A 17695-nucleotide genomic window follows, 5' to 3' on the forward strand; every position below is an offset into this window, starting at 1 on the left:
CATGCCCCAGAGCTCAGTCCTAGAAATTCTCTTTTCTCTCTATTCCTTCCCTGAGTGATCTCAGGCAACCTCAAGGTTTTAAACACCATCACATCAATATGCATTTCACTCCCTAATTTGTATCTTTAGCCTGGGCCTTACTTCTGAACTCCAGATTTGTATATCCAATAATCAAGTTGTCATGTGGACTTGAATGTTGAGTAAACATGTACATTTATATGCCCCAAACTGAGCTTCTGATTTTGCCTTCCTCTCATTTTATATCTCACCCATCAGTAAATTGTGTTGGTTCTATCCTCAGAATGTGTCCAAAATTCTGGTGTTTTGTACCGCCCCTGCATTGCCTAAGTTGCCATTTCTTTTAGCTCAGGTTACTTCAGTAGTCTTTTCACCTGGCTCCCTGCTTCTGCCCTTTGTTCTCCTTCACAGACTAGCCAGTCATTTTTGAAATGCAAGTGTTATTTATTTAATACATTCACATACTGAAAAATTCTCCCCTTTCCCACAGCCCTTCAGTGCCCCTGCATGGAGGAAATGAGGATTATCAGTTTTTTGTGTTTTCCTTCTGAAATACTTGATACATGTACCAGCATATATGTATAAATATCAAAGTAACACATTTTACACTGTATACCCTGTAATGTTATACACTGTTTTGTACCTTTTTTTTAGATTAAATCTCAAGGATCATTTTATAAAATACATAAAGAGCATCCTCATTCTTTTTTCCCCCCTTTTTTGTGTCTGTGTAGTATTTCATTATATGGATGCACAGAATTTTCTTTAACTAACCTTCTATTGATGATTAGAACAAAGAGTACTGCAGTGAATATCTCTAATTTACATCATTTTGCATATCTTTGTAAGGTAAATTCTTAAAAGTGGAATTACCACATCAAACGGATGTATTTGTGTAATTTTGAGAGCCAGATTACCTTCCTTGGAAGAAATATATCTTCCAGCAATGTGGAGAGTACATCTTTCCCTACATTTTTACCAACAAGTGTCATCAGACTTGTTTTTATTTTTGTCAGTCTATTGGGTAAAAGATTGCTTTCTTAATGTAGTTTGGTTTTGTATTTTTCTAATTATAAGTGATGTTTAGCATCTTTTTAAAAATTTATTTATTAATCAAAAAAAATTAACAACAAACGAACTAAAACATTAACATGTGATCATTTCATTCTACATATATAATCAGTAATTCACAATATCATCACTTAGTTGCATATTCGTCATTTCTTAGAACATTTGCATCAATTCAGAAAAAGAAATAAAAAGACAACAGAAAAAGAAGTAAAACAAAAACAGAAAAAAAAAAGTTATACATACCATACCCCTTACCCCTCACTTTCATTTATCACTAGCATTTCAAACTAAATTTATTTTAACATTTGTTCCCCCTATTATTTACTTTTATTCCATATGTTCTACTTGTCTGTTGACAAGGTAGATAAAAGGAGCATCAGACACAAGGTTTTCACAATCATACAGTCACATTGTGAAAGCTATATCAATATACAATCATCATCAAGAAACATGGCTACTGGAACACAGCTCTACATTTTCAGGCAGTTCCCTCCAGTCTCTCTATTACATCTTGAATAACAAGGTGATATCTATTTAATGCGTAAGAATAACCTCCAGGATAACCTCTCGACTCTTACGGAATCTTTCAGCCATTGACACTGTCTCATTTCACTCTTCCCCCCTTTTGGTTGAGAAGGTTTTCTCAATCCCTTGATGCTGAGTCTCAGCTCATTCTAGGATTTCTGCCCCACGTTGCCAGGAAGGTCCACACCCCTGGGAGTCATGTCCCATGTAGACAGGGGGAGGTCAGTGAGTTTGCTTGTTGTGTTGCCTGGAGAGAGAGGCCACATCTGAGCAACAGAAGAGACCAGTGATTCTCATGAATGTGCACCTTTTGTTGTCCAACATTTCTCTGAGATCTATTTCCATTTTTTTCCATCTTTTTTGCCATTTGTTTTTTAAAAAATATTTTTATTGACAAATCTGCACACACATACATTCCATACATGGCGGACAATCAGTGGTTCACAATATCATCACATAGTTGTATATTCAACACCATGATAATTTTTGAGAACATTTACACTAGTTTAGAGAAAGAAGTAAAAACTCCTACATAGCATACCTCTTGCCCCTCCCTCTCACTGACCACTAGAATTTCCATCTACCCAATTTATTTTACCCTTTGTCTCCCCCCCATTAGTTATTTATTTTTTAATCCATGTTTTTTTGCTCATCTGTCCATACCCTGGATAAAAGGAGCATCAGACACAAGGTTTTCACAATCATACAGTCACAGTGTAAAAGCTACATTGTCATGCAATTGTGTTTAAGAACCAAGGCTACTGGAACACAGCTCAACAATTTCAGGTACTTCTCTCCAGTCACTCCAATACACCATAAACTAAAAAGGAATATCTGTATAATGCATAAGAATAACCTCTTGACTGGGTTAAGGGTCAAGGGTAACCTCTTGACTGTTTGAAATCTCAGCCACTGAAATTTTATTTTGTCTCATTTCTCTCTTCCCCCTTTTGGTTAAGAAGGCTTTCTCAGTCCTCTGGTGCCGGGTCCTGGCTCATCTCAGGATTTCTGTCCCATATTGACAGGGAGATTTATACCCCTGGGAGTCATATCCCACATAGGGGTGGGAGGGCAGTGAGTTCACTTGCCAAGTTGGCTTAGAGAGAGAGGCCACATCTGAGCAACAAAAGGGGTTCTCTGGGGGTGACTCTTGGGCCTAACTTTTTAAAAAAACTTTTTTTTAATTGTGAAAAATAACATATATACAAAGAAGCAATAAATTTCCAAGTACATTTTTAAAAAGCTTTTTCATTGTATAATAACATATATACAAAGCAAAGAAAGAAAAGAGCAATAGTTTTCAAAGCACTCTTCAACAAGTAGTTACATGACAGATCCCAGAGTTTGTCATGGGCTACCATGTGATCCGCTCCGATTTTTCCTTCTAGCTGCTCCAGAATATAGGAGTCTAGAAGGAATAAATGTTTTTTTAATCATTACCATCGACTTTTTTTTTTTCTTTTTTTTGTGAAAGATGACATATATACAAAAAGCAGTAAATTTCAAAGTACATTGCAACAATTAGTTGTAGAACAGATTTCAGAGTTTGGTATGAGTTACAATCCCACAAGTTTAGGTTTTTATTTATAGCTGCTCTAAGGTACTACTAGAGCTAAAAGAAATATCAATATACTGATTCAGCACTCACTCATTTGTTAAACCCGACCTCTGTATAACTCCACCATTACCTTTGATCTTTCTCTCATTCTTTAAGGGTATTTGGGTTATGGCCATTCTAACTTTTTCATGTTATAAGGGGCTGTCAGTAATATGGGATGGGGGATGAAATTAGTTGATGTTCTGGTAAGGCTGATCCCTCTGCATTTCAGGACTTATCTGGTACAGGGACCCATCTAGAGGTTGTAGGTTTCTGGAAAATGCATAGAACCTTTGTAGAATGTTATGTAATGTCCTAGGTATTCTTTAGGATTGGCGGGGATGGTTTTGGTTGGGGTTTGGCAAGTTATGACAGTAGCAATGTCTCACTGAAGCTTGTGTAAGAGTGTCCTCCAGAGTAGCCTCTCAACTCTATTTGAACTTTCAGCCACTGATACCTTATTTGTTACACTTCTTTTCCCTCTTTTTGTCAGGATGGCATTGCTGATCCCACAGTACCATGTCCAGACTTATCCCTGAGAGTCATCTCACATGTTACCAGGGAGACTTTCATCCCTGGATGTCATGTCCCATGTAGTGGGGAGGGCAATGGTTTCATTTGCAGATTGGTCCTAGAGATTGAGGCCAAATCTGAGCAACAAAAGAGGCCCACCGGAAGTAGCTCTTATGCATACCTACAGGTAGTCTAAGCTTCTGCACTACGTACATAAGCTTCACAAGAGTAAGCCTCAAGATCAAAGATTCAGCCTATTGATTTGGGTGTCCCTAATGTTTGACACAGTATCCAGGGTTTCCTCAGTGGTAAAGTATAATAGTTCCATATTTTTTCTCCCATCCCTCAAGGGACTTTGCCAATACTCTGATTATCTGTTTAATGTTCTCTAAGATGTATTCAGGTATTACATTAAGCTATAAGAATTAAAGGCTGTTATTCTTATTCTGGGCTCCTTGTGTTTGTTTAAATGATCTATCCAGACAGGTTGAGTTAGATTATGTGCTACTGAGAATTTAGTTCTGCACAAAATAAACCTTTTTTCCTTTGGTCTCAAAGACTAGATGATGTTCTAAAATATAGACAATGTCTTCCTTACCCCTGTGTTTTGAATTACCTTCATCCAGACCTGATTGGCTTTGGTTTTATCTCTGGATACCAGGTTATACATGTATAAAACAGCCCCTCAAAATCCAGAAATAACAGTTACCGCTCCAGACTAAATGTGTCTGCTATAAGAGCTTACATTCGAGGCCCCAGTTTTCTTATAAGCATTTTCTAAATGAGATCATACAATATTTGCTCTTTTGTTTCTGGCTTATTTTGCCTCACCAAATGTCCCACATGTTCACTCACATCATTCCATGCCTCACAACTTTGTTCCTTTCTGCAGCAGCACCATGTTCGATCGTATGTTTGCACTATCATTCGCCAATCTCCTTCTCAGTCGATGCTTCTTTCAGCCACCTCCGTCTGCTGGGTCTCATGTATAACGTCCATAGTCAACAGTCCATCAATTTTAGATAATTTCATTGTTCCCAAGCGAAAGATGGGCAATAAACACACCCTCACCAGATAGAAAATCCAAACCTCCCCCTAACTCTTGTCCCTTCCCCCATAATATGCCCCTGGTATTGCTGCAGTACTGTTGATGTTTTCTTGTTAAAAATAGCCCATAGCATGCAATAGTCTTTTTCCTCCTATACTCCGAAATTATATACTACTTTGTACAAGATTCTCTTAGGTCTAATTATAAGTAGGGTTAGCCTGTCCTTTGCAGGAATAAGTTTCATAGGGATGGACCCCCAAGATCGAGGGCTCAGTCTATTGATTTGCTTGTCCCCATTGTTTGTGAGAATATCAGAAATTCTCCAAATAGGGAAGTTTACTATTTCCTGCTTTCGCCCCAGTCCCCCAAGGGGACTGATGTTTAGCATCTTATCTTATGTTTATAGGTGATTTGTTTTTCCTTTTCTGTGCATTGCCTGCTTGTATCATTTGCCTGTTTCCTATTTGGTTGTTGATCTTTTTTTTTAATGTAATCTTGAAAGATTTTAATTATTTTTCTTGGAGTTTCATGGGTTGTGTGTCTTTTTGCTATTGAGTTGTAGGATTTAAAATATATATTCTGGATATTACGTCCTTATCAGATATGTGGTTTCCAAATATTTTTTCCCATTTTATAGGTTGTCTTTTTTACTTTTATGATGATGTCATTTGATGCACAAGAGATTTTAATTTTGAGGAGGTCTCATTTACCCATTTTTTTTTCTTTTGTTACTCATGCTTTGGGTGTAATGTCTAAGATCACTGTTTAAGATGAGGTCCTGAAAATGCTTCCTATTGTTTACTTCTAGAAGTTTTGTGGTTTTTTTCTTATGCTTAGGTCTTTGATCATAAGTTGAGTTGATTATTTTATATGGTCTGAGGTAGGAGTCCGCCCTCATTCTTTTGCACATGGATATCCAGTTTCTATATGGTATTCTTGACAAAAAAATGTTTAACCTGAATCTAATTCCAGGAAACAATGAGAAAAATGAGGAATTTGGGGGCATTTAATGAAAATTGGAACAATTAGGGAAATTTGAATATGGAGTGGATATCATATAGAGGGAAGGATTAGTTTTTAGGCATGATAATGGTAGTTTGAGTAGGTGGGAGAATGTCATTATTCTTAGGAGTTGCATTCTGAAAATTTTTAGGGATAATGTGTCATAATGTCTGTGGATAACTTATTTTTAAATGGTTCGCTAAAAAAAAAAAACTGGCTATATTTATACACACTTAAATATATGACATATCTATATCCTGTGTTCTCTAATAGGGTAGCTACTATAGTCACCTAGGACTTTCAACATTTAAATTAGAGTTCATTAAAATGAAATAAAAATAGAAATTCAGATTCTTAGCCACACTATCCACATTCCATGCATTCAGTAGGCACATGCGGCTTGCGGCTACCATATTAGGCGGTACTGATAGAGAATATTTTCATGATGAGAAGTGTGGTTGGATGGCTACGCCCAGGACACACACATTTATAGATAGAGAAAAGCAAATGGGACAAAATGATAGCTGTTGCTGAAATGTATACTGATATTTATTGTTTTATGCTTTCAACTTTTAGAAATTTTTGAAAATAAAGACTATTGAATGCAATATGTGATCCTGGATTGGGTTCTGGACCAGGAAAAAAAAAATTTCTCTTTTGCTGTGATGGGTATTTATATAAGTTGGCAAAATTTAAATAAGCCCTGAAAATTAGATAGTAGAGTTATACAAATGTTAAATTTCCTGACCTTGATAGTTGTATTATGGTTATGTAAGAAGATGTCCTTTTTCTTAGGAAATATACACTGGGATATTTAGGAATCAAAAGAGGCACCTTGTCTGCATCTTACTCCCTAAGTTTCAGGAAAAAGACCTATGTGTATGAAAAAGTGGGGAAGTGGGGACAGAGTGAATGATTAAGCAAATATAGTAAAAAGGTGATAGTTGGAGACTCTGGGAAGAGTAGTTATCCCTTCCACATCATGACTTTCCCCACTGTGGTTTCGCTATAATATGGGTCAGCATAAGAAATTACATGGGAATTTTTGGGGAGTTTTGTGGAACTCCCAGACAACATGCGAAGGCCAGCAGAGATGAACCACAGGCTAAAGGTGAGTAGCAGTAGGGAATTTTAAAGGTTTTTTTAAAACAATATCTTTTGTATACATGCAGTATGTTCAGCATTATTCTCCTCAAATTTGTTTCATTTAAAAAAAATTCATACTTCATATTTTAAAAATTTCATGTTCATACAGTATTTTTAGTTAAATTAACCTACATATAACCCAGATTTTACAGTAAGGTACTGTAAACCCTCATAAAAGAAAAATTCAGACTTCTTTGGTAAGAAGGGAGGGCCCAACAATTTTATGCAGATTTTCCAGAACATGGGGGCACCGCACCCCTAACCCCCGTGATGTGGAAGGGAGAACTGTATTTAGAAATTCTTTGTATCATTCTTGCAAGTTTTCTCTAAGTCTGAAATTATGTTGACATTTTAAAAATGAGAAAGGAAAAAAAAAGCCTAAGGAAAAAAGTTGGGGGACAGTAAAAGGTAGAATTAAAGGAACGTTGGCTGAGGAGCTGGGAGACTTGGCTGCAGCTTAGTTTTGCCTCTGACTAGCTGCATGACTTTGGATAAGTTAGTTCAACAAACTGCAGCTCAGTTGGTCCAGCTACTAAATAAAGGGTTTGAACTAGCTGATTTTGATGAGCCTGTCTAGGTTAAAATTACAGGACTCTGATTATAACTAATCCCCCGCCCGGCTCCCCCAACCCCTCACCCCATTTCTGGAAGTTAAGGGTCCGCATGCAGATCAACTCTCTTACCACCAGGTGGCCTCAGTCAGCTTTGGACTGTAGAGTATTTTGTTTTTCAATTCTGGACCATTTCCCAGTGCCCGGAACCTCTATTACTAGTACCATCTCTTCTTACTTTAGAATCTGAGCCACAACTGTTTTTTAATTTTAATTTTGTTTATTTGCTTCTTGACTTTCTCCCTGCTGCTCCTTTTGGCGTGGAGAAGACGAGCATTACTAGAAACAGTCTGGAGATAGATTTAACTTTTGCCGAGGTGTGGGATCGTATAGGACCACCACCACCTCTCAGAAGATTCTGGAGGGAGAGGTCTGCTAACCCCGGGCAGAGGGGAGCTCGGGCTAAGAGACTTGGTGACACGAGTAAGGAATATCAGTTCTAGCCTCTGAATTGGGGTAGGCATAGGATGGAAGACACCCAGACGTGTTTCATCCCGGTGACTTGGAGATTTCACTGTGGATAATGCGTGTGCAGTAAGAGGACACTTGTCTAGCCCCAGGGCACACACTGGCTTAGTTTGTGCTTTCTGAGTCTGTCTTGCTGGTGCCCAGTCAACTTCAGAAATGCTGCCATGTGAGGGGGATGAACAGAAGAGGAAATGCAGATGGCTAACAAGCACAGGGAAAAAAAAGATTCATTCTCACTAGTAATTGAAGAAAAGCAATAGAACCAATAAGCACAGGCCTGTAATGATGTAGCATGTGGCAACTGAGTGTATGGACTGTGGGGTCAGGCTGCTCAGGGGCATGGGTGGCTGGGTGGCCTGTGGTGGTGACCAGGCTGTCTACCACACCTTTGCTTTCTCGGGGGTAGCGTGGGACTAAGGCCATATTCCTCACCTCATAGGATTCCATGTGGGTTCAATCAGGCAATATGTGCATAGCATAAAATCTGTGGTCAGTGCTCATTAAACCTTAGCCGTTATCTTTATACTACTTTTTACATATAAGATTTGCAAAGAGTGAGAAAGCAGTGCTGTACAGTGTTTGGTGAAAACTGGCGGGCGTATACAGGAGCTGAACCCTTTTAAGAAAGGAATTAAGCAGTTTTTAAAACTTGAAAATGTTGATACCCTTTGAAGGAATACTCCCCGAACACGTGCAAAAATGTACATTCATGGTAATTTTCACAGTAAAAAATTGGAAGCATCCTACTCAACAACGAAAGAGTGGTTAACTAAATTAGGACACACTTCTACAGTGGGCTTACACTGCAGCTATTCAATATTGATTTGCGGAGAGAGAAATTTTTTTTAAAGAGTCGGAGCAATAAAAGTTGACAATCTGAAAGGCAATTTACTGAACTGTTAATTAACACAGTGTTTTTAGGGTAGGAGTGTTTTTTTTTTCTTCTTATTTTTCATCCTTTTTTATATACTCACTTTTTAAAAACAAGCTTCTTCTAGAATCAGGAAAAAAGCAAAATTTATTTTTTAGAAGAAAGAATAAGAGCTGGAACACCTGCCACAGGGGGGCAGATGAGAGCCCTCTGACTCATCTTTGACTTTTTCTTTCTTCCCCAGTGGTGTCAGCAAAGCCCAAGGTGCATAACCGTCAGCCTCGAATTAACTCCTTTGTGGAAGTGGCAGTGGATGGACTTACCAGTGAAACCAAGAAGACTGGGAAACGAATTGGGAGCTCTGAGCTTCTCTGGAATGAAATCATCATTTTGTAAGAGAATGTTCCTCCTTTTTGAATGCGGTAATATGGGCGGGGAGAGAGAGAAGGCACCCAGCGGGTGTTGTGGGGGATACAATTTTCCTGGGATGCCTCAAACTGTTCTGCCTGTGGGGCCTGAAGCACCTCTCTTTAGGTGTTTCTACATCTTTGAGCTCATAGAGTGTCCATTATTACCCCATGATTACAGAGGCAGTCTTGTGGGGCCCAAGCTCTCCGTGAGTATCTTCTTCTTGGTTCCCCCATCTGTCCCACCAGATTTCCATGGCATAGTTGAGGTAAGAGGAGTGACTGGTCTGCCTGGATGTGATGAATCAGGTATTTGTTTTCCAGGAATGTCACCGCTCAGAGTCACTTAGATCTGAAGGTCTGGAGCTGCCATACCTTGAGAAATGAACTGTTAGGCACCGCCTCGGTCAACCTTTCCAACGTGCTGAAGAACAATGGGGGCAAAAGTACGTATGATGAAGGCGAGGCTGCAGGGGCCTGTTTCTAGGGGCGGGATGAAGATTCGGTAGGTGAGAGAGTCTCCCAATCTCACAGATCAACCTGGCGAGACAGTTTTCTCCAGCAGTAGGGGCTGCAATGGATTCTGCTCTCCTTTCATGCCACATGTGGAGTTTTAGGAAGGCTGAGCGTTCAGCCCCCTTTGTCTAGGACCCTGGCGGTGGAGTGTGGTGCTGTGCCCCCCTGATCCTCTTCAGGGATGAGTACTTTCCCTCTGCTTCTGCCCCTCTCCCCCTGCCCCTCTTCCCCATCACAGTGATATGTGATTTGTAGGATTAAACCGCCAAATGCCTCCAGCCTAAATCATTATTGCCTTTCTAGCTGGAGCCCTAGAATGGAACAAAGGAGCAGTGTGTGCATCTGGGGTGGTGTTACAAATAGTGCCCTGCGCTTAGTAGGCACTCAGTAAACATTTACTGGATGCTGGCATGCGATGGAAGCTCTGCCTTAATGATCCAGGGCCTGTCTGCTGCATGGAAATATAAATCCTAACGTCTGTTTAATTGCTGTTTGTGGTCAGCAGCATAACCCGTGGCTGCGGTATTTAGACCCTCCCTCATAAAGCCTCTATTCAGAGCGGTGCCATATGTGGCTAATGATTGCCACAGAAAGAAAGGTTCCTTTTCCTTCTGCTGTCTAGAAAATATTTTCTGAAAGTGGATTTAGCTTGAGAGAGCCGTGGGGGCAGGGAGGGCTGAGCCCCAGGTTCAGCAGTGTTTTGATTCCCGAGTCCTTTCTTTCTGAGGCTGCACCTTTCTGAGGGTCCACTTGAAAAATGTTTGAGCTTCACCTGGCCTTTTCCCTTCTGATGGGCAGATAGAGATGGGGGTGCCGGCCCCCCTCCCTCTCCAGCCTCAGGAATTTTTTAAACCCTGGGATATGTTTCTATTTTAATTCTTGAAATTAACTCCCTGGTACTTTTTCTTCTGAGTTAGTCTCTGTTTTCTGAAACACTAGGCTGCCTTTTATAATTTGATTATTAAGGAGGATTATATTTATTACATAATTTGGAAATATATTTGTGAAAATTCTTATATTAGGATGCAGCAGCCAATATGAGTTCCCTTTTCCTTTCCTTCTTCATTTGCCCAGTCACGGACAAATTTTTTTGCTTTGGATTATGAAAGTAATTGTAGGCAACTTGGAAATTGCAGAGAAGTACACAGACATACAAAGGAAAATTAAATTCGCCTGTAAGCACAGCACTTTATAGTAATTACCGTTAACATTTTGATGTATACTCTTCTGAGCTTTTTAAAACCCTCTGTGCACATTTATGTTAATATTTAAGACATACTGAAACGAAATTGAGATCCAACTTGAATGTGTTATTTTGCAATATGCTTTTTACTTTTAAAATGTATCACTATATCTTCAATTGTTCTTCTAAAATTCAATTCCTAATGACTTCCTGGTAGAAATCTAATCATATGACTATGTGAAAATTTAAGGTTGATCTTGTGGGTAGTTTTCAGGATTTCACAGTTATAAGTGATGCTGTTCTTAAATCTGTGCCCATCACTGAGAATTTTCTTGGGCTAAATTATTGCATGTGAACTTGCCAGATTTAAATATATTTCAAGGTTTTGACAAATGTTGGCAGATTGCCCTTCAGAAAAGTTCTAGCAACTTACCCTTCCATTAGCAGTGGTTGAGAATGCTGGTTTTTATTGCACGTTGGTGTATATTGGATGTTATTTGTAAAAGACAAAATAATTTTTGCCTATTTGATCCTTGTTAACACTATGACAGATTTGCTCCCTTATGAAGTATCTAAAAAATACATTATAGGGGGTGCATTAGTTAAGTGGTAGAATTCTCACCTGCCATGTGGGAGACCTGGGTTCGATTCCTGTGCACTCTCCCCCCCAAAATTCAACAAATGGTACTGCAATAACAGGATACTCATATGGAAAAAGAATGAAATGTGACCCCCCCCACCATACAGCATACAAAAAAATATATAAATGTTTTGACATTTTATCCTAGATTCTTTAATATGCATCTCTTAAAAATAAAAAGACATACATGGTACCATTATCACACCTAGCAATATTAAGACGGATTTCTTGTTATTATGTAATACTCAGTTCTTATTCGTTTTCAGCCTTTGTCTCAAAAATGTCATTTTACAGTTACTGTGCTTAAACCAGGATTTGGGCAAGAACCACACAATGCATTTGGTTGCTATGTCTCTGAAGCACCCCCAGCTCCATCCCACTTTTTTCATGCTTTGATTTGTTTTGAAGAAGATTGAGTGCTTTTAAAATGTGTTTATTGCCCTATTAATGTCCTTTGCTCATTTTTATATCGATGTGTGCATTTTTCTCCTTTGGTTTTGAAAGAGCTCTTTATATTTTAAAGTGATTAATTCTATCTTATACTTTGTAAACGGTTTTCCAGTTTTTCATTTTCATTTTGTAGCGTTTCCCCCCCCCCCCCATAAAGATGTTTTAAACTTCTTGTCGTCAAATCTGTCACCCTTTATATTTCCAGCCTTTTCGTTTATGCTTTGAAACGCGGTCTCCATTCTGAGATCAAGTAAATAGTCACCTCAGTTTTCTTCTAGTTCTTTGTGATTTTATTTTTTCACATTTAAATCTACAACCAAACAAATTTATTTTTGTGAACAGAGTGAGTAGGGGATCTGATTTAATTTCTCCCCAAATAGTTAACCAATTGCTCTAGCACTACTTACTGAATAAGCCATCTATTTCCCAAATGATTTGAGTTGTTATTTTCAGCATATGTTAAAAACATTTGCATACTTGGCTCTGTGTGGATGCCTTCCATTTCATCCGTTGCTTTATTAGCCTTTTCAGATCACTGTATTTTAGTTATTGTAATTTTATAATATGTGCTCATATCTAGCAGTCCACATTTCTCTTTTTCACAATTTTCTTGCCTCTTCTTGCTTATTCTGTCACATGAACTTTAAATTCTTTTGTCAGATTTTCCCTCCCTTCCCACAAAGAAAAAATCCCTTGGAATTTTGATTAGAATCCTGTCATATGTAAAGTTAATTTGTGGAGAATTTCCATACTGAGTCTTCCTAGCTTGGAACATGGAACGCCTTTGAGTTCATTCAAATAATTCTGAAGTTATATTTACATAGGTTCTATTTTAATTTTTGTAGTAACTTTGACATTATTTTCAGTGGGACCTTTTCTTATTGTGTCTTCTGAATCAGTATTGTTGGTACGTGGCTATTAAATCTTACATTTTCTTTTATAGTCAACCAGCTTACTAAATTCCTTAATATGGGTTTTCAATAATTTCTTTTCGATTTTCTTAATGGTATTTATGTGGTTGCTAAGACTGATTTACTCATCCTAGGCAATTATACTTCTGTTCTGGTTAGTTGCTTGCATTTGCTTTTCTGTTTTAGTGGTGATGGAGCAGGTGTCCTACTTTGCCTAATAACAATGCCTCTAGGTATAAGATAGGATGTGAGCAATCTCTTGTCTTGGTTTTTAATAGTTTTTCTTTTCTGTTTTTAATCAGTAAGGCTACTGAATTTTTACCAAATATCTTTTAATCAACCAATGGGATAATTATATTATTTTTCTTCTTTCAAACTTTATATTACTTTCCTAATAATAGCAACCTTAGAATTTTTAGAATATGCCTAATTGCTCATGTTAGATTGTTCTTTGAAAGTTTTGCTAGAATCACTCATTAATATTTTAGTTTTTCCCATCTATATTCATAAGTAGGATTGGTTTGTAGTTCTGCACTATTTTTGGAATCAAGGAAGCTAATTTTATAAAGTAAATCAAATGCTTTTCAACTTCTGGAACAGACTCTATAACATGGGAATTATCTGTTGCATGAGTGCAGGAAAGAGCTCACCCGTGAAACCAATTAGGTCTGGCTTCTTTCTTTGAAATAATTCTTTGATGACTTCAGTTTCTCCTTTCTCTGCTCACCCACCCGATAATTATTGGTTTGTTCAACTTTTCTGATTCATCTTAGAGTCAGTTTTGTTAATTCGTATTTTCTGAGATTGTTTCATGAGATTTTCAGATTTATTAGTATAAGGATTATAAATTATATTCTCATTTAAAAATGCATACAAATTTTCTTGCTTCAATTTTTTTTGGCATTTATGTGTTTTTTTCACAATTTTTTTCTAGACCAAGGTAAAATTCTTTATTTTAATTTTTTTGTTTTTAAATATATTTTTCAAAGAACAACTTCTTGCATTTGTCAGTTATACCATGTTTTCTAATATCTTAATTTCCGCCTTTAATATTAACTTTTTTCTGTTTACCCTAAATCTGTTTTAATTTTTTTCTTTATTTGTGCATGCATTTATAACTGTGATTTTTTTTAAATTTATTTTTTTATTAGAGAAATTGTAGGTTTACAACAAAAAATCATGCAAAAAATAGAGTTCCTACATACATTCTAACTCACCCACGGTTTCCCTTTTATTAACTCTGCATTAGTGTGGTACCTTAGTTACAGTAGATGAAACAATAGCATGCTCATGTTAACCATAGTTTACATTAGAATTCGTTGCTTGTATTGTACTGACCTATGATTTTTTTAAAAAAGAATTTTTATTCTAGTAATATATATGCAACCTAAAATTTTCCCTTTTAACCCATTCAAATACATAATTCAGTGGTGTTAAGTATGTTTTCAATGTTGAACTACCATCACCCCCGTCCATTACCAAAAGTTTTTCATTTCCCCAAATAGAAACTCTGCATCACATAAGCGTTAACTCCCTATTCCCTACCCCTATTCTAGTCCCTGGTAACTTGTATTCTAGTTTGTGACTCTATGAATTTTCTTCTTCTAATTATTTCCTATCAGTGAAATCATACAATATTTTTCCTTTCCTGTCTTATTTCACGCATCAGGATGTCTTCTAGGTTCATACATGAGTTGAAAACTTTTATTTTTGTCCTTTCTTGTTTAATAATGGAAACATTACTGCATTGAACTTGCCTTTTTGAAAAAATTGATCTATTTGTTTATAAGTAATAATAAAAGAGTTATGTGTTAACCTAACTATTTTCCAAAACAAGAGTATGAATTGGTGAGATGAATGGAATTGTTTTCCTTTTTTTGCAAATCTCTTTAATTTAATTTCAGGCATGATAGAAGACAGCTGGATTCTTATGCTTCTGTGTTCAGTCTGTTGCAATATGTTGTTTTGGTTAAAGCATGTGTTGAAAATCTTCCAACACAGATAAGTAGTTGGAAAATAGGATAATTGTGGATTTTTAGATAAATGTGGGTTTTCTTCTTTTTGTAGATATTTTAAGATTTAATATACAGTAACATGGACTTCTACTGGGGGAGGAGGTCTACAATTTTGTTAGTTCTAACACATGATTAGATAGATTCATGTAACCCTCACTGAAATCATAGTAAGTATTCCTAGCAGTTCATAGTAGTGTGCATTCATAGTTGTTCCAATGCTCTAAAAAACTCCCTTTAGCTAATCCTTGGTAACCACTGATCTGTCCCGTCATCATCACCTCTGTCACTGTGGTTTTGTATTTTCAAGACTGTCATATAAAGATTTGAATTTGTCTTTCATTTTTTTCCCCCCTGGATATTGAATTTTAAAGTAAAGGGCACAAGGTGGGCCATGGTGGTTCACCAGGTAGAGTCCTCGCCTGCCATGCCAGAGACCTGGGTTCGATTCCTGGTGCCTGCCCATGCAAAAGAAAAATATACATATAAAGTAAAGGACACAAATTTTAAGTGTTAGCTTGATGAGTGTTTACCTATGTTCACATCTGCGTGATCAGCATTCTGAACGGCATTTCCAGTACCTCAAAATAATCCCATGTCCCTTCCATTCAATATCTCCTCCCTTAACCCTGAGGTAGCCACTATTCTGACTTTTATCATTATCGATTGATTAGTTTGGGTGTTCTGTGCCTGGCTCTTGCTATCTGTAAGCAGCCATAGTTTTGCATGTATCAGTAGTTCCTTTTTAAAAAAATTTTATTGGGATGTAGTATTTACCACTTTATTTGTCCATTCTTCTACGGTGGACATTTGGGTTGTTTCTAGCCTTTGACCATTGTGAGCAAAGCATTCTTACACATGCATTTTGAGGATATAAGCTTGTATTTCCTTTGGGTTTGGTTCATAGGGTGGGCATATGTTTTGCTGTAGTAATTTAGTCAGTTTTCCAAAGAGTTATACCAATTTGCTAGCCCATAGATCTCGATGTGTTCTGTCCATTGTAATTAGTGTTGTGAATTTTTCTCTTTGAGCCACTAGTTATTTAGGGGAATGTTTGTTATGCTTTCCAGTGGTTATGTTGTCCTCATGGTTCCTGCAGCTATTGCTGCTGTTGTCGATACCAGCCTTTGTACATTATGGTGGTGGGCCATCAGAGACACAAATCCTCCATGACAATGACATAACCTATATGCATAATATTATGACTGTGTTTCGTGAAGCATTTTATTTAGAGCAGGGCAGTTTCTGGTGATTCTTAGATGGAGAAGTGGTTAAGAACTCTAGGGTCAAACTACTTGGGTTTGCATCCAGATTCCACCAATTTTGTGATATTGGACAGTCACTAAACCTGTATGTGTTTCTATCTCCTCATCTACAAAATGTTGTTTTGAGGATTACAGGAGCTAACAACAGTTCCTGATACCTGCAAGTACTATGTAAGAAGGAGGAATAGCAATAGTAGCAGTAGTAGTAGTTACTGTATCTCCCCTGATAGCTTTCTTCTCAAACATTAGGAGGTTGGAATCCCAGAGATGGACAGCAGAGACCCTGTTTCCTGATGTGGGACCTTCTTGCCTAAGTGGGAGGCAGTCCTGAGGTTGTCACAAGAGAAAATTCTAAGACTGGACAAATGCACACCTTTGGGGGTCTCAGAGTCGGGGATGCTGTCATTAACGGGGGATATTTCAGCACCGTGCTTTTGTCCCTGCTCTCCATGTGGAGCTGCTGGGCTGGAAATGTTTGCAGAGCAGCATCTAAGGCTGGATACAGTTATATAGGATAGGTGGCTCCTAGTGTGTTGGGTGACTCTTCTCTCTGTAGCTGGTCTTCCTGGGAAAGGGACCGATGAGTGGTGGTTGTCCAACCTGGCATTCTTCTGCTCCATAGGACATAATTCTCTCTTTCATTCGCTCCCTTGTCTTCCCCTGGGTGGACCTGGAAGTTGACTGGGAAACTCAGCTGGCTGTTTAGGCCTCCCTCCTGGCAGAGTGAGGTGATGATGGAAGCTTTTCTTTAAGTCCCGCAGTGGCACGATGGGCAGCCTTGGCCAACCTGTGAGGACGGTGACCTGGCTGAGGCTGCAAAGAGGATTCAACTGTAAGTACTGGCTTGGCTCTTGTGAATAGCTCTCATCCGCTCTGTGTGGAAGTCAGATTTTGAGGTTAAATATTGATTTTTTTTTTAACCTTTTCAATAGGGGACTTTTCAAACATAATCTTCACTACCCAGCTTCGGTGATTATCAGGATATGTTTCATCCATACCTATTCCACTGGACTATCTTAACTTCTTTCTAAACTGGAAGCAGCTAGGGTTGAGGGCTCAATTTTCTCTCATAGCTCTCTTCTCCTGCTACTGATCTCATTAGCACAGTAGATTTAAAAAAGAAAAAAAAACTTCTTTATTTTAAAATAATTTCAAATTGAGAGAAAAGTTACAAGATTAGGACAAAGAACTCCTCTATACCCTTCATCCAACTGTTAATCTTTTGATACATTTGCTATAAAGTTTTATCTCTTTACCTATACATATATACACAATTTTTAAAAACCATTTTAGAGTACATCGACAAACGTTGTGCTTCTTTACTCCTAAAGAAAATAGGAGAAAAAAAAAAAAAGAAAATAGGAGAACAAGGTTTGTTCTCTATTTTCTGAGAACGAGGACATTCTTTTACCACATAACCATAGTACAATTAACCAAATTA

The 17695-nt window shown here is 37.7% G+C and overlaps 1 protein-coding gene across 7 annotated transcripts in view; it reads left to right on the forward strand.

The window, feature by feature from the left end:
- Window positions 1-17695, forward strand: part of WWP2 (WW domain containing E3 ubiquitin protein ligase 2) — a 150361-nt gene that overhangs the window by 27341 nt on the left and 105325 nt on the right. For 6 of the 7 annotated variants that reach the window (XM_077132883.1, XM_077132877.1, XM_077132879.1 and 3 more), the window contains 2 exons: window positions 9115-9262; window positions 9602-9723. In XM_077132883.1, coding sequence (XP_076988998.1) covers window position 9723 — 1 coding nt within the window. In that variant the 5' untranslated portion in view covers window positions 9115-9262; window positions 9602-9722. Of the gene's footprint in view, window positions 1-9114; window positions 9263-9429; window positions 9487-9601; window positions 9724-17695 lie in introns of those variants that run through there. The other variant, XM_077132882.1, reaches the window with a different exon arrangement.

Source organism: Tamandua tetradactyla, chromosome 16 (genome assembly GCF_023851605.1).
Source record: "Tamandua tetradactyla isolate mTamTet1 chromosome 16, mTamTet1.pri, whole genome shotgun sequence".
Classification (NCBI taxonomy): domain Eukaryota; kingdom Metazoa; phylum Chordata; class Mammalia; order Pilosa; family Myrmecophagidae; genus Tamandua; species Tamandua tetradactyla.